We start from the raw sequence: 25,412 nt of genomic DNA on the forward strand, positions 1-25,412 counted from the left end.
CTGAATCTGTAGATTGCTTTGTGTAGTATAGTCATTTTGACAATGTTGATTCTTCCAATCCATGAACATAATATATCTCTCCATCTGTTTGTATCATCTTTGATTTATTTCATCAGTATCTTATAGTTTTCTGCATACAGGTCTTTTGCCTTCTTAGTTAGGTTTATTCCTAGGTATTTTATTCTTTCTGTTGCAGTGGTAATTGGGAGTGTTTCCTTAATTTCTCTTTGTGATTTTTCATTGTTAGTGTATAGGAATGCAAGAGATTTCTGTGCATTAATTTTGTATCCTGCTATTTTACCAAATTCTTTGATTAGCTCTGGAGTTTTCTGGAGGCATCTTTAGGATTTCTATATATAGTGTCATGTCATCTGCCAACAGTGACAGTTTTACTTCCTCTTTTCCAATTTGTATTCCTTTTATTTCTTTTTCTTCTCTGATTGCCATGGCTAAGACTTCGAAAACTATGTTGAATAATAGTGGTGAGATTGGGCACCCTTGTCTTGTTCCTGATCGTAGAGGAAATACTTTCAGTTTTTCACCATTGAGAATGATGTTGGCTGTGGGCTTGTCATATATGGCCTTTATTATTTTGATTTCTGGAGAGTTTTTATCATAAATAGTTTTTGAATTTTGTCCAAAGCTTTTTATGCATCTATTGAGATTATCATATGGTTTTTATCCTTCAGTTTGTTAATATGGTTTATCACATTGATTGATTTGTGTATATTGAATCCTTGCATTCCTGGGATAAACCCCACTTGATCGTGTTGTGTGATCATTTTAATGTGCTGTTGGATTTGCTTTGCTAGTATTTTGTTGAGGATTTTTGCATCTGTGTTCATCAGTGATATTAGCATGTAGTTTTCTTTTTTTGTGCCATCTTTGTCTGGTTTTAGTATTAGGGTGATGGTGGCCTCATAGAATGAGTTTGGGAGTGTTCCTTTCTCTGCAATAGGTGTTAGCTCTTCTCTAAATGCTTGATAGAATTCACCTGTGAAGCCCTCTGGTCCTGGACTTTTGTTTGTTGGCAAATTTTTAATCACAGTTTCAATTTCAGTGCTCATGATTGGTCTGTTCATATTTTCTATTTCTTCCTGGTTCAGTCTTGGAAAGTTGTACTTTACTAAGAATTTGTCCATTTCTTCCAGGTTTTCCATTTTATTGGCATATAGTTGTTTGTAGTAGTCTCTCATGACACTTTTTATTTCTTTGTTGTCAGTTGTTACCTCTTTTTCATTTCTAATTCTGTTGATTTGAGTCTTTTCCCTTTTTTTCCTGATGAGTCTGGGTAGTGGCTTATCAAGTTTGTTTATCTTCTCAAAGAACCAGCTTTTAGTTTTATTGATCTTCCCTATTGTTTCTTTCATTTCTTTTTCATTTATTTCTGATCTAATCTTTATTATTTCTTTCCTTTTGCTAGCTTTGGGGTTTTTTTGTTGTTGTTGTTCTTCTCTGATTGCATTAGGTGTAAGGTTAGGTTGTTGATTTGAGATTTTTCTTGTTTCTTGAGGTAGGATTGTATTGCTATAAACGTCCCTCCTAGAACTGCTTTTGCTGCGTCCCATAGGTTTTGGATCATCATGTTTTCATTGTTGTTTGTCTCTAGGTATTTTTTGATTTCCTCTTTGATTTCTTCACGTGATCTTTTGGTTATTTAGTAGTGTGTTGTTTAGCCTCCATGTATTTGCATTTTTACAGTTTTTTTTCTTTTTCCCTGTAATTGATATCTAGTCTCATAGCATTATGGTTGGAAAAGATGCTTGATACGATTTCAATTTTCTTAAATTTACTGAGGCTAGATTTGTGACCCAAGATGTGATCTGTCCTGGAGAATGCTTCATGTGCACTTGAGAAAAAGGTGTATTCTGTTGTTTGGGATTGGAATGTCCTATAAATATCAATTAAGTCCAGCTGGTCTAATGTGTCATTTAAAGCTTGTGTGTGTTTATTTTCTGTTTGGATGATCTGTCCATTGGTGTAAGTGGGGTATTAAAGTCCCCTACTATTATTGTGTTACTGTTGATTTCCCCTTTTATGGCTGTTAGCCTTTGCCTTATGTAATGAGATGCTCCTATGTTGGGTACATAAATATTTACAATTGTAATATCTTCTTCTTGGATTGATCCTTTGACCATTTTGTGGTGTCCTTCCTTGTCTCTTGTAATGATCTTTATTTTAAAGTCTATTTTGTTTGATATGAGTATTGCTACTCCAGCTTTCTTTTGATTTCCATTTGCATGGAATATCTTTTTTGATCCTCACTTTCAGTCTGTAGGTGTCCCTAGGTCTGAAGTGGGTCTCTTGTAGATGGCATATATATGGGTCTTGTTTTTGTATCCATTCAGCCAGTCTGCGTCTTTTGGTTGGAGCATTTAATCCATTCACATTTAAGGTAATTATCGATATGTATGTTCCTATTACCATTTTCTTAATTGTTTTGGGTTTGTTTTTGTAGGTCCTTTTCTTCTCTTGTGTTTCCCACTTAGAAAAGTTCCTTCAGCATTTGTTGTAGAGCTGGTTTGGTGGTGCTGAATTCTCTTAACTTTTGCTTGTCTGTAAAGCTTTTGATTTCTCTCTTGAATCTGAATGAGACACTTTCTGGATAGAGTAATCTTGGTTGTAGGTTTTTCCCTTTATCACTTTAAATATATCCTGCCACTCCCTTCTGACCTTCAGAGTTTCTGCTGAGAGATCAGCTGTTAACTGTACAGAGATTCCATTGTATGTTATTTGTTGCTTTTTCCTTGCTGTTTTTAATATTTCTTCTTTGTATTTAATTTTTGATGGTTTGATTAATATGTGTCTCAACATGTTTCTCCTTGGGTTAATCCTGTATGGAACTCTCTGCACTTCCTGGACTTGGTTTATTATTTCCTTTCCCATGTTGGGGAAGTTTTCAACTATAATCTCTTCAAATATTTTCTCAGACCCTTTCTTTTCTTCTTCTTCTTCTACAACCCCTGTAATTCAAATGTTGGTGCCCTTAGTGTTGTCCCAGAGGTCTCTGAGACTGTCCTCTATTCTTTTCATTCTTTTTTCTTTATTCTGCTCAATGGCAGTTATTTCCATCATTCTATCTTCCAGCTCACATATCCATTCCTCTACCCCTGTTATTCTGCTATCGATTCCTTCTAGAGTATCTTTAATTTCAGTTATAGTGTTGTTCATCACTGTTTGTTTGCTCTTTGTTCTTCTAGGTCCTTGTTAAACATCTCTTGCATTTTCTCCATTCTATTTCTGAGATTTTGGATCATCTTTACTGTTATTACTCTGAATTCTTTTTGAAGAATGCCTATCTCTTCTTCATTTGTTTGGTCTTGTGGGCTTTTACCTTGCTCCTTCATCTTCTGTGTATTTCTCTGTCTTCTCATTTGTTTAATTTACTGTGTTTGGGGTCTGCTGTCTTCAGGTTGTAGGATCATACTTTCTCTTACTTCTGTTGTCTGTTTCCAGTGGGTGAGGTTGCTCCAGCTGGCTTGTGTAGGCTTCCTGGTGGGGGCGACTGGTGTCTATGGGTGGAGCTGGATCTTGTCCCTCTGATGGGCAGGGCTATGTCCAGTGGTGTGTTTTTTGGTGTCTGTGAGCTTAGTATGACTTTAGGCAGCCTGTCTGCTGATGGGTGGATTGTGTTCCTATCTTGTGCTAATTGTTTGGCATGAGGTGTCCAGGACTGGAGCTTGTTGGCCCTTGGGTGGAGCCAGGTCTTAATGTTGGAGAGAGACCTCTGGGAGAGCTCTCATCGATTAATATTCTATGGGGCCAGGAATTCTCTGGTGGTCCAACATCCTGGACTTGGCTCTAAACTTGGAGGCTCAGGCCTTCCCCTGGATGGAGCAGCAAGACCCCACAAGCTGCCTGGTGTGGAAGAAATTGAGGAAGAGAGAAAAAAAGAGAGAGAAAACAAACAAACAAAACAAAGAGATAACCCTCCAAGAGAAATGGTAAAAGCAAAACTAAGCAGTCAAAATCTCACAAAGAAACATACACCCACACACTCACACACAAAAAAAGGTGAAAATGAAGCAGAAGAGAGCAACCCAACCAGTAAACACACACACAAACAAAAGAAATAGGAAAAAAAATAAGTAAAATTAAAAAATATATTAAAATAAAAGCATAAAAGGAAAAGAAAGAGTATATAAAAAGTTAAAAGTAAAAGAATAATAGACAAAGAAGAGAACAAATAAAAGAGAACCAAATATACAAACAAAAAAGAAAGGGTAATATTTTCCTGCAGTCTTGGCTGTCAGTGTCCTTGCCCCCATAGTGAGCGACAGCCAATCCCTGGCTAACCAGGAAGTTCTCTAATAATTCTAGGTAGTTCTTTGGACCTGTTGTGGGCACTATGAGGCCAGCTCAGACTCTAATCTGGCCTTACTCCCATGTGTACTTGCCCTCAAAGTCCACAGTTGCCTCCAAAGTCCGTAGCTTCAATTGCGGTAACACTTATTGTCTATTCAGGTATGCTCCTGTGGCTGCAAGGAGATGTTTCCCTTTTATCTTCTTTGGTTGCATAGCCCCTGGGGTTCAGCTTTTGATCTGGCCCCGCCTCTGCATGTGGGCCATCCTCAGACTCTGTTCCCTTCCCAGGCAAGCCTGGGGTGGGGGGCTGGGGAGAAGCAGCTGATTATGGCTCACTTGCTCACTCAGGCCAGGCGGAGGGAGGAATAAGGCAGTCACAATTGAAATGTGTGGAGTGTGACTGCAGGGGGAGAGTCGGGCATAACATTGCAAGAGCCTGAGGCACACCATATGTTCTCCCAGGGAAGTTGGACCCAGATCGTGGGACCCTTGGCTGTGGCAGGCTGTACAGGCTGCCAGGAGGGTGTGGACAGTGACCTTCCTTGCACACAGGACCCTTGGTGGCAGCAACGGTAGCCTCTGGTTTTGAGAAAACAGCTGCGTCTTGCACTCACGTAGGTGTTGCTCTGCCAACTGTGAGTGCACAGAACAGGAAGCTCCTATGGCAGGCCTCCTCTCTAGTACCCCGAAACAAAGGTCTCCTGCCTCTCCGTCAGGCCCAGGCTTTTGCCCATACTCCATCCCGGCTATCTGTGGTGCACGAGCCCCCCATGCTGTCCTCACACAGCCAACCCCAGTCCTCTCTCTGGGGTCTGACCTCCAGCACCCAAGCCTTTGTGCCCAGCCCCCTCCTGCCCCAGAGGGTGATCAGACAAGCGTCTCAGGCTGGGGAGTGCTAGTCGGCACCGATCCTCCACACGGGGATCTCTCCACTCTGCCCTCTATGCACCTGTTGCTGCCTTTCCCTCCGAGACTCTAAAGCTCCCCCGTCCCATCCTCGCCAGTGAGGGGGCTTCCTAGTGTGTGGAAATTTTTCCCCTTCACAGCTCCCTCCCAGAGGGGCAGATTCCCATCCCGATTCCTTTGTCTCTTTTTTCCTTTTTTCTTTTGCTCTACTCAGTTACGTGGGGGATTTTCTTGCCTTTTTGAAAGTCTGAAGTCTCCTGCCATTGTTCAGTAGGTGTTCTGTAGGGGCTGCTCCGCACGTAGATGTATTCTTGATGTATTTGTGGAGAGGAAGGTGATCTCTATGTCCTACTCCTCCGCCATCTTCCAGGGCTACACTCCATTTTCTTGATTTAAATAAAAGCATCAAGAAATATATATTTACCCATCAGTATAATAATGGTAATTCTTTAGCATTTAAAATGACTGGTTTATAAATGTGTCTACCTTTATTCTATCCCACTTGTAGGTATTATAAAGTTGATCTGATTTTGTACATACGGACATTGATAGTTAAGAATATTTTTTGTTTGTTGTTTTGACAGTCTTCTTATCAAAATTCTTGAGGTAAGCATTTACTTCACCCTCTATTCTGTGCTTTATTGATGGGAACTTATCACCCAGAGCAATTCTAATCATGTAGCTAAGTAAAGGGATTGATTGGTTTGGCCATGGTCCAAGCATAGTTCAAGTTGAAAATTGTTTTCCCAAGTACCCAGAGCTCATTTGGCTATTGCCTCAAGACTTTTTATGCATAATTAATCAGGGGGAAGATTGGGGAGAGCATGGCAGAATGAGGGTGTTGACTAGCCTCACTACTACAGCTCCAGCAGAAGCACTATTCCTAGCCCCTTGAAGCTGTCACAGTGTCAGAGGCATGGGTGATAGTCATGACGGTATTATTAGATGGAGCAAGAGAGCAGGTGTGGTGTTTGAGTCAGGCCACCATGTCCCTTATCTAGGGGATGAAAGACTAGAAGTTATCATATCTTTTGTTCAAAGTATCAGTTTGTGAATTTGTTATAGGAATTTTATGGAAACCTAATAGTATACTAATCTTTTTATTTCTAGTGTCTTATGATAGGAAATATATATACATACACATATATACCATAAAATACCTCAGAATTTAACATTTATAAATACAAAGCTTTCATATAGCTAAAATGAGCCATTCTCTCCCAGATGTTTACTTAAATATACTAATCAGAAAATCATAGAATGAACAAATCATAGAATGAACATAGAAAAAATCATAGAATGAACAAATAGAAAAAATAAAGCATTTATTTTTCATGCTACAGTGTTCAGTTCTTTGGTTTTACCCTCAGACATCACTGCTATTGCTCTCTTTCCTTTCGTCAGTGTCTCTCCTGTTACTCAATCTATTATAGGCCTTCAGCTCACCAGCACTTATTGCTGTTGACCACTGTTTCCTCTAGGAAGCGCTCCTTCTCAGGGGTCAGTCTCCAATCTCCCACTCGCCATGGTTTTTCTCCTCTCTCTTTGGCCCTTCCTTTGCAAGCTTTTCCAGGCTCCTCTTCCTCCACCCAGCTAGCTGTATGAGTGTGCCTCAGGCTTTGTCCCATTATACTCTCTTTTCTGCCTCTCTTCTCTGAGTATTCTCCCCAGGCAATTTTATCCACTCTCATGGCATCAGTTACCCTGTATGTTTCTAAAAGCTATATACGTGCCTAGTATGCAAAAATTTTTGTTTGTTTTTCAATACCAAGGGAAATTCTAGAATTCCAAGATCGAGTTCCTAAGACTTACTCTTACCCCTTCCCTGTATATTGACATAATTTCTAGCGTGACCCTAATTTGCTGTGCTGTCTTTTCAGGGCATTTACATGTGCTCTTGGAGGAGATCTGCTGCCATTCTCTCCTTTCCTCCCCTACAATTTTTTGTTATTTTAACTCTTACTGATCTCATAAGCCTTTTTTTGAGCCCTCTCCCCTGCTTCCCCTCTTTAAGGAAATATGGATTTTTATAGTTGTTTAATTCTGTCCTTATTAGATACCTTATTAGATTGTAAGCTCTATAAGGACAGGGACCATGCTGATGCACACTGAGCACATTATCTGATACACAGGATACACCTCAGTAGTTATAAAATTAGAATCTTGTGTTATAGTTGAGCATATGGCCAAAATAGGGAGTTATGGGGCTCAGAGTATAATCATTGACTCGCACCTCTTGAAGGAAGAGTGTGCATGAGGGAGGCTCCCTGGAGAACCCAGAGACCCAGAGACCATAGCATGTGATTTTAAAATTGTCTTCAGTACAGTTAAGAGGAATGGGCATTAAAGTTTGTTTGTTTTATATATTGAGTTGGGCAGAAAGTTCGTTCGGGTTTTTCCGTAACATTAGACCTATACCACATACACACACACATTTATACATATATATGTGTATGTATAGATACACTTGATATCAACAAAGAATTACCTAAAATCCACAGGGTGGAGACTGATAGACTTTAAGGGTAGATCCCAGTAGCACTGCTGAATTTTGTTCGGCTTGCCTCAGCTGGCATGCCACCTTTTATCTCCTCTTCTGGGTCTGATTGTTATATTTTGTTTCTGCACCTCAAAAGAGATGACGTTAGACCTTTATGAGCTGTAGAGGGAAACATCCAACCTTAGCAAATATTTAAGGGATCCCTGTTGTAGGTATAGTACACGGGAACATGCTGTGGAGAGTGAAGAAGAGACTGGTGGAGCCCCCTTCCTGGAGCCATAGTGATCCATGTCAAAGGTGGGATGGAGAAGTGGACAGCAAGTTTATTTCTCTAAAAAAGGAAATCACACTCCCTAGTCTAGAAAAATATTTTATGCTGTGCCTCACCTCCTGATGACTTGAAGGCCTTAAGAAAGACTGAAGTGTTTGATTTTAAAATAGATACTTCCTTTTAAGAGTTAGTCTTCAGTACAGTTAAGAGGAGTAGGAGCTAAAGTTTTTTATATTCTCGTTAAAACTGTACCTTATTCTCATATATACATAAACTTGGTATCAACAAAGAGTCACATAACATCCACAGCATGGAGGCTGTGATAGACTTTAATTAATTCCTAGGTAAAATTAGTATGCATTACAGTTTAGAGAAACAAAACACACAAACCGGCTAATCAAAATGTTCAGCTAACAGAGCTGGGGCTTTTTTCATTACTTGTATTGTCTCGAATTTCATCGCTGTACCAGCTGGCTTCTTGTCAATTTATACTTTGGACCTTTACATCAAACAGCAAAAAAATTAATTACAGGAAAAGAAATCCCAATAGGAATTTTGCGCTTAGAGTTTTTTCACAATTAACCAGACATGAATGGTGCTGTTTACAGAGGAAATGGAAAGGGAAAGAAGGAACTTCGTAGAATTTTCTAGAATCATTAATTAACTATAGCAATGTTAGTCACTCGCTTCCCTGTGTTTGTTTTAAAGTTGTTTAGCGAAAGCTTTCAGCCGTCTCATTTCTGGAAGCACCCGCTTCTGTTACGATATTGAATGCAATAAATCATGGCCCGAACTGTGAATTTTCTTACAAAATGTCCCAAGGGACAGCTCACAAAATTACCATCCTCCCTTCATTTTGGAACGAGTACCGTCCTATGTATGACATTAGTGGTCATAATCATAATTTAACGAGCAGAAAGAGCATGCTTTGATGGCTAGTGCCAGGTTACTCCTAATGCATGTTTTGGACTTGGAAGTATCATTCTCAGGAGTCACACTCATTGCCTCTCTGTGCTAGAGTTAGTTTAAATGTGACTTTCCTAAGCTTCTTATCTGTTGAATAAAGCAGCCAAAGATTTTTAAAATGCTTTCCTCAATGTAGGCTTCTACTTTTTTTTCTTTTTTATGTAGCTTTGAAACCCTTACTTGTGTTCCATTCTTCTAGTTCCTAACATTCTAATACAGTGAGTAGTTCTTACCCTTTTTAAGATTCTGAAGAAAACCTTTCTTTCCTCAGAAAAATGTACAGATGAACATACATACAACATTTTGCATAAAATATCAGGAATTAGTAGGGAAGCATGAATCTTAGGTTATAAATGCCTGTTGCTTTCACTGAGGAATGTATACATATATTATGTATGCATGTAAACATAACATATTTATATATAATTTAGAAATATATATACACACATATTTTTTAATTTAGTTAAATTAAAATGCTGATTCAGATCATGTGCTCCCTATTCCATCAAGTTATCTGTACTAAAATGAATCAATTACCTTCTTTGCCATTACCTGAATACATTTAGATTTCTTATCCATCTTTATATACAGCAGCCCTTACTTATAAGCTTATTTGGGTGGCCATATTTCATTGTACTGTCTCAAGTGCTGCCACATTTCCTAAGTAATTTGTAGACCATAGCTGAGAAGAACGTTCTTAAGCTGTTTTAATGATAGTATTTTTCTTCGTTAGGTTTGTGAGTTGTGAGCTAGTGTGAGATACTAACTGGCATTTTCCACTTTTCTCTGTTCAGTCTGAGAATGGTTCACTGTTATTCCAAGGTCACTTTGAAAGTCTTTCTGTGATTTGCTTCCATTTATTTTATGCTTGTGTTTACAGTTTTGAACCAAATATGAAATTTAATGTTGCGTTTGCCTACATTAAACTTAATTTGCCCCTTGTCAGATCATTTACAACAGAGATAACATTCAAAAGCCACTCTGTAAAATGTTTTGTCTGCAATCACTAATATAATTTTTCTATCTATTTCTTTGTTGTATGCAGCTTTCTGTATCTTACAGTTTAAAAAGAATCTAAATTAGTCTCTAATAGAGATTAATAAATTATTGTCTAATAGAATAGGATCTTCTTCATGTGAGTGGGCTTATTGGGATATTCTTTAAAGTAGTGACATACAAAACCCTAAATTGGATTATGCTACCAAACATTTTTACCACCTTCATCTTTTTCTTACATTTTTTCCAAGTACTTAATTTGCCCTCATCTAATAAATTTTTGTCTTAATAGTTAATAATTTTAGATGTTATTGAAAAGATAAATGAATGTTTAAGATCAATGTATGTTAGACAGCACTAAAGTGAAGTCTTAAATTTAAATAACAAAAAATACTTTTAAAGTAGAAACTTAAACATATACATTAAGGAATATAATTTGCATGTGTGTTAAATATTATTTTCAGAAACAATTTGCTAACTCATGCCTGTGTCTTCAAATAATTAGCAATGTTCAGAACTTGAGAAATGTTTTCTCTTAGAATCCTACCTGCTAATTACCTTTCGAACCAGTATTTTACTTATTCAGTTGATTTTAGGGAAATATCAGACAAGCATACAGAGATGCATTTATAAGACTAGCGTTTTCTTATAATACTAAAATATTAGAAAAAGCCAAAATGACTAACATGAGGAAAATAGTTAAATAAAATTGCATTTTATGCACAAAATGGAATACCATCATGGTGATAATATACTTACTAACATGGATAGTGTTTATATTAAAATTCAAAATAGCATATAACATATCTGCCTTTTTTCAAAAATCAATTGTAGATAGATAGGTTGGTAGGTAGATATGTAAGATAGATAGGTAGATAGATGGATATGTATATAAGCATAGGTATGGATATAGATAGATACATATATATAGCTATTGCTATAGATATAAATAAAAATAAAATATTTACCAAAAGGGAAACAGTGGTGTCATTTCACTTGGGCTGCTATAATGAAATGCCAAAGACCAGGTAGCTTATAAACAATAAAAATTTATATCTCACAATTTCTGGAGCCTGGGGGTTTGAGATCAGAGTGCCAACATGGTTGAGAGAGGGACCTTTTCCAGGTCCTAGACCTTTAGTCATATCCTTTTGTGGTGGAAGGAGAAAGGGAACTCAATGGAGTCTCGTATTTATAAGAGCACTAATCCAATTCATAAGGGCTCTGCCCTCATGACCTAAACACCTTCCAAAAGTCCCACACCCTAAGACCATTATATTGAGGAATAAATTTCAACATGTGAATTTTGGGGAGACACTAACACTCAGACCATAGCAAGTGGCTATCTGGTAAGATTTCAGATATTGTGTATGTGTATTTAATTGTTATTTTTAAAAATAATGTATCAGTACATTACTTGTACAATAAAAATAATAAAAGAAAATATAACACTATAATAATAGAAAATATGACACTAAATATAACACTATAAATATAATACTATAACACTATATAACACTGTAATAGTATTGTACTGATATATTATAAAACTATATATATAACATAGTTTTATAATATATCAATATGTTACTGGTACAATAAAAATAATAAAAGAAATATAACACTATAATAATATATAACTTTAATAATAAAAGAAAATATAACACTATAATATAATACAATAATATAACACTATAAAAATAGATAAGATTTATTGAGCCATATATTGTGTCTTATATTCTTCTAAATAATTTGCATCTATTACTTCATTTAGTTGTAATGTGCTACTCTTCAATCCTTATTTATAGATACGGATGTGAATTTTCACGCTAGAATGTTCAAATAAATGATCATAATGTAATTTCATATTGAATCAGTTTTTGAATGGAGTCCATGAATCCTTGAGGCTGTGTGTGTATGTGTGTGTGTGTGTGTGTGTGTGTGTGTGTTTATCTGTTTCTGGGGAGCAGGTACTTAGCCTTTAATCAGATTATGAGATGGGTTGATACTGCTTCCAATAGTTTTGGGCAAACTCACCATTCAATTCTGTACTGATAAAATTTAGACTTCCAAGGAGTCATACTAAGAGAGAAGCTAAACTATACGCTGGAGAAATATTTATGCTTTTACCTCATTAATCTACCTGAAGCAGTTAGAAAAGATGGCAAGCCACAGAAGTTGTGACCTGGGTCACATTTTCAAGAAGACTGGGAAGAAACTAGGAGATGAGGAGGTCCTCAAATGCCAGGAGTGTTTCAACCAGAACAGAGCTATAGTTTTAGAAGTTTGCCTAAAATGTTAATTTTAGGTGCAACATAATCAACTGTATACTATATATATATATATATATATATACTATGTAGCATTATATATACAATATATAGCAATATATGTGTGTGTGTATATTTGTGTATATAGTATATAGCATGTGTGTGTATATAACTATAAATAACTCTGAGAGCTTGTTCAGAGGTTGCAGGATGAACATGTAGTAGGAATAATGAAGGAAGAGAGTAAAGAGAGGATTCCTAACATAGCAATGTGATTTGCCCTATTCATTTGGGTGTCTGGTAGCAAAATTACTTTCAAATTCAATTCTGCCTTTTAAGATCTAAAATAGATAATTCAAAGAACATTGAAACTTGGCTTAGGGAAGTTAGTGTTTGTATTATTAACTATATGAAAAAACATGTCAGCATAGAACTTCCACACTTTCAAGAGCAGAATAATGTTGTACCATGAAACCTAGTGAAGAAGAGCCAAATCACTGCCTTGAATTCATTCTGGTTGCTTGTCTGTCTGCTGCAGAGTTGGGCTGGTCAGTTCCCTCCTCAGAATGATGGGAACCAGAAATTTTAGGTTTATAGTAACTCTCACTTATTGGCTTTTATGTCATTCTTTCCTGAGCAGCATCAGTAATGAGTGTATCACGTAAAATCTGCCAAACATTGAAAGCTTTAGCTGCCAGACCCTGTACCAAGTGCCTTACTTACCTCGTTTGAATCTTAAAAGAATCTTATTATTCTATTTTACAGGTGAGGAACCTGAGTACTAGAGAGATTCAATTTATGAATCTTATTATTCTATTTTACAGGTGAGGAAACTGAGTATCAGCGAGATTCAGTTGCCTACATTCATATTTCTCATAAATGTCCTCCTTGGAATTATAAACCCATGCAGCAGGCAGTCATCAAATCCTGTTATTTCCACCTCAAGAATGCCGTTCTTTTCTCCATTCTCACTGCATCTGGTCATGTGTTTTGTTTTGTTCTTTTTGGCTACGCCATGTGGCTAGTGGGGTCTTAGTTCCCCGGTCCGGGACGGACCTTGGGCCCTTGACAGTGAAGGCGCAGAGGCCATTGGACCGCCAGGGAACTCCCCTGGTTATCTCTTATCTTGTACTTTGAATTTCATGTTAGCTTTGCTGCCATTCAACTATTTCCAATATCTAGTGTCTTTTGCACATTGTATTTACCAGAAGTATTTTAATACAAAACACATTTGAGCTTTTTATCCCCCTGCTTAAAAGTAGTTTAAGATCTAAAGATTATGAGGGCTCTCCTAATCTAACTGCGTCCTGCCTGTTTCACTTCTTCTCCTCACCACAAGCCCTACTGTATGGCTAAACCAAACTCCTTACTACATCTCACCTTCTCACTCCAACACATGTGCACATCATTCCATTATCTTGGAATCTCTGTCCACGTAGGAGAGCTTGCTCAGTTTTTGCACTGTTTTCATGGTATCTGATTCTGAGCCATATGGGAGAGGGGTAATCAGGAGTCAGGGTGCTAAAATCAAACTGTCTGGGCTCATAGGCCCCACTACTTAATAACTCTCTTGGCCTCAGTTTCCTTACCTTTAAAATTGGGACAATAATAGTAACTACCTCAAGGTTGTTGAAAATGGAAAGAATTAATTCATGTGCGATGCTTAGAATAGTGCCTGGCAAATCATAAGCCAACATTAAGCATTCGTTGTTGCTTCCACTATTTTAATCATGATGGCAGTGATGTAATAATCTCCCCCCAAAAAAGGCTAAAGAAATTGCTTATTAATTCTGGAGTCAACTCAGAGATTCATGGTCATACCAAAATAAAAGTGTTTTGTTCCTATAGAGAACCTGGATCCGGTTTGTAGGCTGCTATACTTTAGCTACTCTATGGCATTTCTGGTCTCTCCTAAATTCCCCACTAGTTGAAATCCCACTAGTACTTAGACATAGAATTTCCCCCTGACAGGCAGTACTTTCATTATCAGAAATGAATATGCTTGACTACAATTCAGGAGGTGCATCTTTTTGCTGGTTGAATGGATGATAGAGCAAGCTATGCCATGGGTTCACCATGGGCTGATATAAATGAGGCTCCAGACCCAGGCAGGACTCCTACGTGTAGCAGAGGGAAGTTCCTGTATCACTTTAAGACACCAGAGTTAGAATAAAGACCCGAAGAACTAGAAATCTGGTTCCCTCTTCTGTCACATAGTGGACAACATCATAAGAGATATTATTTAGACTGAAATATTAGAATTAAGGAAAAATTTTGCAGCCACTTTAATTTTATGAAGTTGCTGCAGACATATTTGGACGTTATTTTTATTTTGATGACTATGGTCCTGCAAAGTTAAATGTAAATTGCAATGTTTCTTAGCAGAGTTTACCATTTAAAGCAACTCTACAGTAAATCATTTTGAATTACACCATAGCTTATTAGTTTTTATTTATTAGAATATTAATATACTAGCTTTTTTTGCCTTTTTTTGGAGTATAACTCACATAACATTATATTAGTTTCAGATGTACAACACAGTGATTCAATATTTGTATATATTGCAAAATGATCATCACAGTAAGTCCAGTTAACATCTATCACCATACATGGTTACAAACATTTTTTTTTCTTGTGAGAGAACTCTCAAGATCCTCTCTCCCAGCTAACTTTCAAGTATGCAATGCAGTGTTATTAACTATAGCCACCATGCTATACATTACCTCCCCATATTTTTTAATTTTTATTTTATAACTGGAGGTGTATATCTTTTGACCCTCTTTGCCCATTTGGCCTAATCCCCATCCCCTACCTCAGGCAACTACCAGTCTGTTCTCTGTATCCATGAGCTTGTATTTTGTTTGTTGGTTAGTTGTTGTTGTGTTTGGACTCCACATATCAGTTAGATCATATGGTATTTGTCTTTTTCTGTCTGACTTATTTCACTTAGCAACTTTAAAGTAGGTCACACTTGTGTCAGCTATGGTACTTTCTACCTCAAAGAAGAAATTTGTGGCTTAGAAAATTGCAGTAGTAAAGTGACAAATGTAAGTAAATTTTGGAAAGTAGTGTTTAATTTTTAGGGGAAAAAAGAGAAGCCATAAAACAGAAATCTAACTTGGGGAAAACAAGAGGAGCCAATCTCTTAGACCACTTATATCTAAATTTGATTTTCAGAATGAAGAAAGTATAAGATGTATGTGTTATTTTATTTCATCTTTAAAGTGTATTGGGTTTCTGGTTCTCCCATTATAATGAGAAATAATATTAAATGGGTTCCCAACCAAGTGTCCCAGCTGTACACACACACCTCCACACACACACACTTAAAGATACATGTCTCATGGTGGCACATGGATCTGGGAAACGAATGGGGAAAATGAATAATAAAAGTGATGACTTGGGTTTCTGTAGCACCTAACGTTTAAAACATACTTGCCTAATGTGATGAGGTAGAAAGAACTTTGGATTTTAATGAGAACTAAATTTTAATGGTTGCTTTTCTAGTTATTATCCATGTGAGTTTGGGCGAATGCCTTAACTAGAGCTTTGGATTTCTCATCTGTGAAATGGATATAATAGAGAGTTCCTTTGAGGATCAAAAAATAATGTACATACAGCCTTTGGAAATTGCAAAGGATTGTACAGATTTCAGAGATTATAAAAATAGAGATCTCAAAAATTACTCAGAGATTTCAGAGATTATTTCAGAGAAGAAATAAGTATGACAGAGATACTGCTCTCAGTTTGTGCATGAGGAAAACGAGATGTGGAACAAGGAATGTGTGGCCAGGCTAAAACTGGGCCCTGGGCTTTTGAGTCCAAATGCTGTTGGTACTGTGTGCTAGACTGTTGGACTATGCTGTTTCTAAGCCATGGTTGTGCATCATTTACAGGGCACAGCTATAGTAAGTTATAACCTAAACTGATTTCAAAGACTTTAAAACATATAATTATTGCGTTATCTTAATAAGAAATGCTAATATCACCAGGTGATGTTTATGTTTGTTTTCTAATGCAGGTAACGAATTTGGGCATCCTGAATGGTTAGACTTCCCAAGAAAAGGAAATAATGAGAGCTACCATTACGCAAGAAGGCAGTTTCATTTAACTGATGATGACCTTCTTCGCTATAAGTTCCTAAATAACTTTGACAGGGATATGAATAAATTGGAAGAAAGATGTGGTTGGCTTTCAGCTCCACCGGTAAGCTCTTTACTATAAATGTTATGTTTTAGTCACCAGTGTTGTACATGCTTGGAATGGCAACCGATTTAAATCTACATGCAGATCTTTTAAACAGCACTTTATTATTCAGTGTGTAGTGCCCTGTGACATACTTCAGGTTGTCAAAACATGTCACTGAAGTCTCCCCAATAGATAATGAAAATCTTAAACATAATCCCCTGCTTACTTTCCTGGTTAGCTTGTCGTTGTTGTTTAAATTTAGTAATTTTTATTTCAATTGGTTAAAATAAATGACAAAAGCTCCACATGGAATTCACTTTGGAAATTGCTGTGGAAACATCTTAATTGTTTTGACTATTTTTCTTTATATAAATAATTATGCTGTCATAAAGAAACTGCTTTGACAACATGGAGATTTCTTTATTCCTTTTTTTCCTTCCTTTACTGATCTCTAACTTGTCATTTCAATAGATGCCATTATACCTGCATGCTGTTTTGTATTTTTCATGAGCCTGACTCTCCTCTGGAATTAAAGTCTCAGTTTTCAATAAGTTTTAGAAAATGTAATTAACAGGTGCAAATTTTATACAGGTTTTTCCCCCTTGCAAAAATTAGCATATAGTATGTGTTACTTATAATCCATTTACTTTTTACTGGTGCTGTTTGAAATTACTGTTGATGTGTTTTTACTTTGGTGTCTCTGATTTTTTTTAGTCCTTGAACAAAGGTACTTATATTTTTAGTAAGATTGGCTACATGACACAAATGCCCTAATTGCATTTATTAGTAGTGCTGTTTCCAGAAGAGAGAGCAAAATGATGCACCTTTTCAACAGCAACAATGTTGAATACCAAAAGGCATGCTGTTTACTCTAGGGCCTTAGTTCACATTTCTAAATTACCAAGAGTGGTGCTGCTGACACGCATAGAAATAAGTCCTCTCCAAGCTGGGGCTGGAAGAGGGTAGGGTTGAAAAGGCAAAGGCTTCTCACTGCCTACTGTAAAATGTGATGTATAAAATAAGAGAGCTTGTAGATGTTGTAATTTCTTTTCAGACTTTCTCTTTTATTAGACAAAAAAAAGTATATTGTGAAGGACTTTTGGTTGCTTTTAAATCTGACAAAGTCATGCAATAATGTAAAGTTTTTAACAAAACTACAACTTCAGAAATCTGGACATAATAGCAATGTTACATTATATTTTGAAAAGTAATTTTATGTACCTTACCTCATTAAACTAAGGACTAAAACAAAAGTTTTAAAGAAAATTCACTTATAAGTAGATCTAATACAAACACTTACACACACACACACACACACACACACACACATGCTTTACGTAAAGCACAGGTACTATGTTTTTACTTAAAACCTAAGCCACAACCCTAATTCTCTGTCTGTGCTTTGTTTGAAGTTGGCAAGTGGCTGGTGAGATTTTTTTATACTCTTTAAGCAATTTTTGAGACTGCTGTTGGCCTAGAGTTTGATATGGCAAAATTGCAACATGTTCAAAAAATATAGCATGCTAGCATTTTCATTTTTGGCTTAATAACTAACAAAGTTGTTAATAAAGACAAAAAAGACTTTTTGTAGAGAATTTACTTGTAGCAGCATCTGGGTATTATTTAAATGTATTATATGTGTTAATTCTTGCAGGCCCATGTGAGTGAAAAGCATGAAACCAATAAGATCATCGCTTTTGAGAGAGCAGGTCTTCTTTTTATTTTCAACTTTCATCCAAGCAAGAGCTACACTGATTACCGAGTCGGAACGACATTGCCAGGAAAATATCCTTTTTGTTGCCAGTGAATATGACTGTCGGCATTTAATTTTTTATTACATCATAGAGCATAAGAAAGACTAATGCTGATCTTGGTGACAGTAGCTCTCAGTTTCTTCATCTGAAAAATGAGGGGCTTGAAATAGTTGACAAATCTTTGTTCAGTTCAGTTACAGTAAATTAATCCTAAACTCCATTCTGGCTCTAAATAGTATGATTTTGAACATTTTCTTAAGAAATATTTTAATCCGATATGTAGGACATGATTTTTGTTTCTCCTTAGGAAAATATTTTGTAAGTTGCCTCTGGGAATTGTCTCCTTTCCTCACTCTACTGAGTGAGCGAGTAGACAGTAGCTGTAATGATAGCTTCCTTCCTTTTTCTTTTTCCTGTCTTCTAAAATACAGGACATAGCTCGCTTTTGTAACCCGAATTGGTAATAAATCAGGGCATGGGAGGTGTAAGCAAAGGAAATAGTAGGGAGAATGTTTTGATATTGTCTGTGCATTCATTTACTCATCCATTCATTCATTTCAGAGATATTTACTGAGCATCTATTTATTGAACACCCGCACGCCAGCCCTGTGCTAAGTGCTGGAAATAAAGGAAGTTTCCAGGCAGATACAATCACTGCCCTCATGGAACTTTTAAAGTAGTGAAGAAGATAAACATTAATAATTGTGTGATTATTGTTACAAAATGAAACATGCTGTATATTTTAAAGAGATTATGATTTACCCGATCCATGGAAAAAAAGCAACAGATTCAGGATCTAGCAACAAAGCAGCATAGATTTTTAAACAGTCAGTATAAATAATGTGTTCTTCCCCTGAAGCCCTAACAACGATTAATGTCTGCCACTTGAGCAAGATGCCTGATGTCAACATGAAGTCCTACGTGTCAGAGTGTCTCTAGCCACAGTAAGAGAAACACCCTATTCAAACAATTGGCTCAAACAATAAGAAAAATGCATTTTGCCAAACAGTGAAAGCCCTTAGGTAGTGTGACCCCAGCACTGTGACATATCGTCAAGTTCCCTGGCCCATTGGCCTTGCTGCTTTCAGCTCTCAGGGTGCCAGCAGTGTCCACAGCAGGCACCTGTTAGAGTTGCAAGACAACAGCCATGTTCCAAATGTCACCTTCAGACATTAACAAAAGGCAAATAGATTTGTGTCTTTTTTCAAGAATGAAGTCACATTAGCAAATTTCCTTTTTTGTATTCCATTGACCAGAATTAAGTCACACACCCCAGAGAGGTGTCTAGCGGGGAGAATGCTATCATCATGAGTAGCTGAATCAGGAATTACCCCTGAGTCTTCAGAATAGTGGTCTCCTTGGTGAAGTGGTTGCCCAGACAGAATGTTTCTTGGCAGTAAGGAGTAAAGGGCCGTGCTGTCTGGTAAGTAGCCTGTGGCATCTGCCACCACCCTATGCTACTCAGTGACACTGAGGATGGTGAAAGATGTTCCCTGTCTTCTCCCCCCACCTTCCCAGATCACCATCCCACAGGACATCAGAGCATTTAGGAGGGAGGCTATCGCTGTGATGAGTAGCCTCAATATGCTGCAGGTAACACAGAGAATGCTCAGATAATGGAAGTCAGTGTGATGGAATTGTGTGCACTAAAGAGGAACTGTATGGTTCAGGAGGCAAATGTTCTCACCATCTCCGTGAAGAAAGGCAAACAGTTGCTAAACATGTAGCAGCTCATACATAAGCCTTGTCAGCTACAAACTGCTGAAGTAATACCCCTAGACTAATCCCACTATATCTAATAAGGTCATATAGTCACAATATAATTTTGATTATTATCAAACCAAAATGCAGTTACAGAACACTTGTGATCTACTGCAGTGTTTGTTAGTTAAGCACTGCCCTTGACCCTAAGTGGGGGAGCAGAGATGTATAAAACCAATCTAAGATGTAAGGCATAAAGCAGTACAGGGGATGGGGCAGGAATGTTCCACAGGACAACAGAGGATAAGTAAAAAAAAATTAATAAATGGGGGGGAGGGAGGGAAGGAGAGGGAGAAGGAGAGAAACAGAGGTTGATTAATTGATTGATTGACTAAGGAAAAGACTTTTAAGCCTGGATGGGATTGAGAGAGAGAGATGATTGATGGACCATTGGATTGATTAAGAAAAGACCTTTAAGCCTGGACTTTGAGAGCTGGATAAAATTGTGTTAGAAGAAATTGAGGAAGGCCATTCTAGCTGTTGGAAATCATAGACTGTCTTTAGGTAATGGACGGTTCAGTAGATTAATTGGAGAATGATGACCATAAAAAGAAGTACTTAGAGATAAAACTGAAAAGATAGATTGCCATCACATAATAGAAGATTTTAATGCCATATTAATTCGTTTAGGCTTTTTTCTGTAGTTTCATAGTGAGTCACTGAAGGGTTTGGGCTAGGGAGCTACTTGACAGAATATATGCATTTGGAAAAGTTCTCATGTACCCAGGGTGTAGGAGAGCTTTTATGAGGAGAGAGATTGGAAGTATAGATTTTAGTTATGAAAAACTGAAGTAGACGTAAAAGATAATTAGGATATGAACTAAAGTAATGTCAATAGGATAGAAAGAGGTATATGAAGCCCTTTCCTGCAGTGAAAGGACTCAGCAATTGTTTGGACATGAGGTGTAGAAAAGAAGATACAAGGTTTCACTTTGAACAATGAGAAGAATGGTAGTAGTATTATTACTGAGGATAGCAAAACAAGGAGGAGTAACCAGTTTGGGGAATAGAAAATATGAATTTAATTTAGGATCACTGACAAATGGAAATACATGGAATTTCAATGATGATGTCTAGCAGAAAAATCTTGGCTCAAGCTAAATTGATCTCCTATCTGAAGTCTGTGTAATTTAACAAATATTATTAAATGAAAATATATATAATAATATAGTATATTTTACTAAATAAAACCCATCCCCAAAGTTAATTTTGTTTAGTGATACAACACTGTACATGAAAGTCTAGCTTGGTTTTGGTAAACCTTGACACAAATTGAATCTTTCGAGATTTAGCAATTTGTTTAAATGTCCATAGGCACCTGTTATACAGAAATTTTCTATTTTATTAAATACTGAATGCTTCATATTAGTGACTCATTTCAGAAAATGTACTCATTAAATGTTGTAATGATATACATATGTTGGAAAATTGGGCCATATCTTTATAGAAGTCATAGATGCAGCCTTAGTCATCTATTGCATCTCTAAGAGAACCTCGAAGAAATATTGTTGGTTCTTTTACTAAAAGGATTTCATCTTCTACAAATCAGTGCCCACTTGGACCTTGTTTACATTGTTGCCTTTCTCATTCTTGTCTTTCTGTCAGCAAGCTGTAACTAATTTCCATATGTTATGGCTTCCTCTAAGCACATTTGCATTTTAATAACAGTCTCTTTGAATACTCAAAAGTATGCAAAAGTAATGGACTAGATATCTAATAGAATAATTTTTTTATAATGAGGATTTTTTTTGAGGAAAGGAAAGCAGGAGAGCATTTCCAACATACCTTAAACCATACTTTCTAATTAGCCCTATATTAATACTGCCAGCCCTAACTCCAAGCTTGAAATCATAAAATCTTCTGGAGTTTGCAATGTTTTATACTCCAGTGACTCAGTTCAGTGCAGAAATCCCATCTATATATTCTTCCGCAAATCACAGCAGTCATTAGAACACTTTCCAGTCCTAGGAATCTCACTATTTCACAAGGTAAACAATTCAAGTTTTGTTTCTTTTTTTTTTTAAATACAGCCTTAAATGTAAATGCATTAGTTCTGTACTCTGGGGCCAATGTCTGTTCTACATGCCAGCTATTCAGATCAAAAAGGCATTTAACGTGTTCCTCACAGTACCACCTCTCCTTAGTCTTCCCTCTTCCAGACCACATATACCCCTGGTTTCTGTAATAGATTCTTGTGATACTTTCGAGACTTGTTATCATATGTCTCTCTTATCCAAACGCACACTGCATTGTTCAGACGCCTCTTCATTGTGTCTCCAGAACTAACAGCAGAATATTCCAGATGCGGTCTGGCAAGTAGGACATAGAGCGCCCCTTTACCTTCTCGTATCTTGAGACTGCTCTCTCATTAATGGAGTTAAAATTACATCAGCTTTTCTGGCAGCCATCACATTTTTCACTCATATAGTATTCGCTTTCAGATAAAAAGCTTTAGTTTTTCTTTACGTGTACTTGTATGAAGTCATATCTCCTTTATTCTTTATTTATTCAGCTAATTTCACTAAAATTCCAAATTTAACATTGGACATAAAAAATTATTTTTTGTCTCTCAACTGTTAATAGAGAAGATAAAAGAGACTAGAGTATTAATGTTGTGATTGTACCATCTTCCTTAAGCAGTATATAGATTTCTTCTTTCAGCTTCTTTGTTGTTTCTAGCTTAGCTTTAACAGTTCTTTATACTATCCTTAGCATTTTACAAGTCTCATTTCTTTTTGGTCTTTCATCTTTCTGACTGTATTCTTACACCTTTAAACAACAGTATAGAATTATTTCAGGTATAGAAAGTATAAAAAACATTGGGATTTCTATGCTGTAGTTTCTGACTTTACCAAAATGTTCTATGCCATTGGTATTTCCAACTACTGAGCTAGTGAATTGAATACAGATTTTCCCTGTGAAGGATCCACAGAGGCAAGATTGGATGTATTAATCAAGTCAAGAAATTCATCAAATTCTTAATTCCCAGGAAAGCAGGATTTGGTACCAGAACAAATTTAAAGTTTCTAAAGAAGTCATTTGAACTTCATCTGTCACTATGAAATAGAAACCTGCAGTAGGTAGCATGTCTGAATTCTTGAGCAGTTCCATTTTTTGAACCTCTGTATCCTGTATATCAAGCAGCAAGACATCAACTTTCACTCAGATCTATGAAGCATATGTGCTGACTGTCTTCCCAAGAAACTGTTGCAAGGGGGGCTATTTTGGGGGCAATGCCAGGCAGAATAGAAGCGACACTTTAAGGATGCTTTTAGTTGTCACTTCAAAATAAGGTGATACATTTGGAAAGCTGAGAGGGGTGTCTGCTTTGTATTACTAAGGTTTTGAACCTGATCTTCATGGTGACTGCTAAAGGACATAGTATTGTTTCTGCAAAAGGAATCTTTAGACATATTCTAGAAAACAAACAAAAAGATCAACAATAAAAACACTTTGCCTGTGCACTGTCTCCCTTTTGTCTTTTTAGCCACTAATCTGCAGTGTAATAATCAGCAGCATTTTTTCCTGCAGTGGATAGCAATGTGGGTGATGTAGAACTGAGACCCAATGTCCTGGCTAAGTAGGCAGGTTACATGCTCAGGAAGATAAAATGCATTCTCCTGATGTGGTATATTTGCTTATGATTTTTTTCATTGGTTAGCTGGAGAGAAAGAAAGAAACATAATGCCCTTTATAGTATCAGAATCATTTTTGTATTTCTGTGGTCACATTTCTTCACTTAGACCATTATCAAATCAGCATTGAATCAAAAGGAAAATTGCTAAGCCCCTAAGGACAAATTGCTCTTTCTAATCCATTTTGAATGAAACTCACTTTGAGTGATGTAGGGGAGAGTATGGGTGTAGGGGACCTCTTCTGAGGGCCTTCTGTTTGCTAGCCATGTTTATTAAGTATCTAATTTAATATTTCCAGGTGCCCTGTAAGGCAGGTTGTGTTAGATTCCTGTGACAGAGCAGGAAACTGAGGCCTGGGAGTAACTATCCAACTTCCCTCCAGCACACACTGGTGAATGTCAAGCAGTGTGTTACAAAGCCCATGTTCTTTCTGTTAGACCATGGTGCCTCTTTCTGTCCATTCATGGGTGCATACCTGTAGTTGCTGGTGATAGCAATAGTGGTATCATAGATGATGACTTATTTCTGTAACGTTCAAAACGATTTTGATATAGTTCTGGGAAGATAGGTAGCATGAGAAAATTATACACAATTTCATGACACAAACTTCTCTCTCATCAGTTTCCCTCAGTACCATCACCCTCTACAAATTTGTCCCCACAAATTCTGCTTTGTGACCCCTGTCACCATCATCCAAAAGAAAAAAACTAAAAAAAAAAAAAAAAATATTTTAAAGCAAAATGTGAAATAATTTACTCAGGTCAATTGTTGTGATTTCTCTGCATTCTGGGGAGAATATAAATGTGCCGTAGTTCTTTGTTCAAAGTGAAACTCTTCTGGTGCATCACAACAATTCAGTTTATTGTAAAATATTCATGTAAATGTTAAGCCCTCACAGTTCATTTATAAGGTAGGTGTCTGGGTCTGTACAGGTTCTTATCACTCCAAGAGCATAAACAACACTAGTATCAAATGTTTTCAAATTTTTTGTCAGCATGCTGTTGCGGTGGGGTGAGAATAATAGTGTAATAGCAGCCCCCTTTCCAAATGGCTTTTCAAACTGTTACAATATTGAAATGTTAAGAGGAGTAATCATAAATTACGGCTTGTGAAGAATATGTGAATCCAGGCCAAAAATATTTGAAGCTAAGGGAACAGATGAGTAAATAGTTGGATTTGACTCAAGATCTTTGCAATATTTTCATTAAACTGCTGCAAGATGTACTTTTTAAAATGTAAATTCAGACAGTGACATTTGCAACCTGTACACAGAGTTTCTTATGAGCAAATAAGGTCACTTGGATGATTCACTGAAGTGTGATTGCTGAAGGCAGAGATGTTGCTGTGAGTTGCTTAGTTTACAGAAGCCTTTGAAGCGTGGTTATGTAACATTCTGTGTTTATTAGAATCTAGGCCTTATGCAGCAAAGAAAAACAAAGGATTTAATTTAGGATTAGCTAGATGCCACATTCTATCGCAATTTTATATGTAAATGTTAATTTCTGGACTAAAAATGTAGAGCTTAACTTTTTAGTTTTCCAGGTTTAGTGTTTTGGTAAAAAATTTAAAAAGAAAAAAATAACAAGTACAAGTTTTCTCATAAAAGATCTACATAGTGACTTTGAACAGATGCAAGCATGTTTCTTTTCCTCATGTGCATGTGTATGTGAGAGAGAGAGCACTTTTACTCTGTGTGCATTTAGTGATGAAGCTCTTTATGTGAACGGGGACAGGTAATCCTACTAAGAATTTTATATTTAATATAAGTCCTTTTGTTTCTATAGCTTCAAAATGGATGTACATTCATGGCCTTGGTTAGCCTTCTTTAGTTTCAAGACGAAAGTAATACTTTTAAACATT

At 36.7% G+C, this 25,412-nt stretch overlaps 1 protein-coding gene and 1 long non-coding RNA gene across 2 annotated transcripts in view; both read left to right on the forward strand.

Annotated features, from left to right (window-relative positions):
* GBE1 (1,4-alpha-glucan branching enzyme 1) overlaps positions 1-25,412 on the forward strand; it is a 266,610-nt gene that overhangs the window by 219,674 nt on the left and 21,524 nt on the right. The window contains exons 13-14 of the mRNA XM_057696322.1: positions 16,236-16,420; positions 18,057-18,187. Of these exons, the coding sequence (XP_057552305.1) occupies positions 16,236-16,420; positions 18,057-18,187 (316 nt within the window). The remainder of the gene's footprint in view (positions 1-16,235; positions 16,421-18,056; positions 18,188-25,412) is intronic.
* Positions 18,201-19,749, forward strand: LOC130829779 (uncharacterized). Its single transcript, XR_009047658.1, has 3 exons — positions 18,201-19,100; positions 19,413-19,579; positions 19,675-19,749. It is a non-coding gene; the product is annotated as an uncharacterized LOC130829779 (long non-coding RNA).

Source organism: Hippopotamus amphibius, chromosome 10, assembly GCF_030028045.1.
Source record: "Hippopotamus amphibius kiboko isolate mHipAmp2 chromosome 10, mHipAmp2.hap2, whole genome shotgun sequence".
Lineage (NCBI taxonomy): Eukaryota > Metazoa > Chordata > Mammalia > Artiodactyla > Hippopotamidae > Hippopotamus > Hippopotamus amphibius.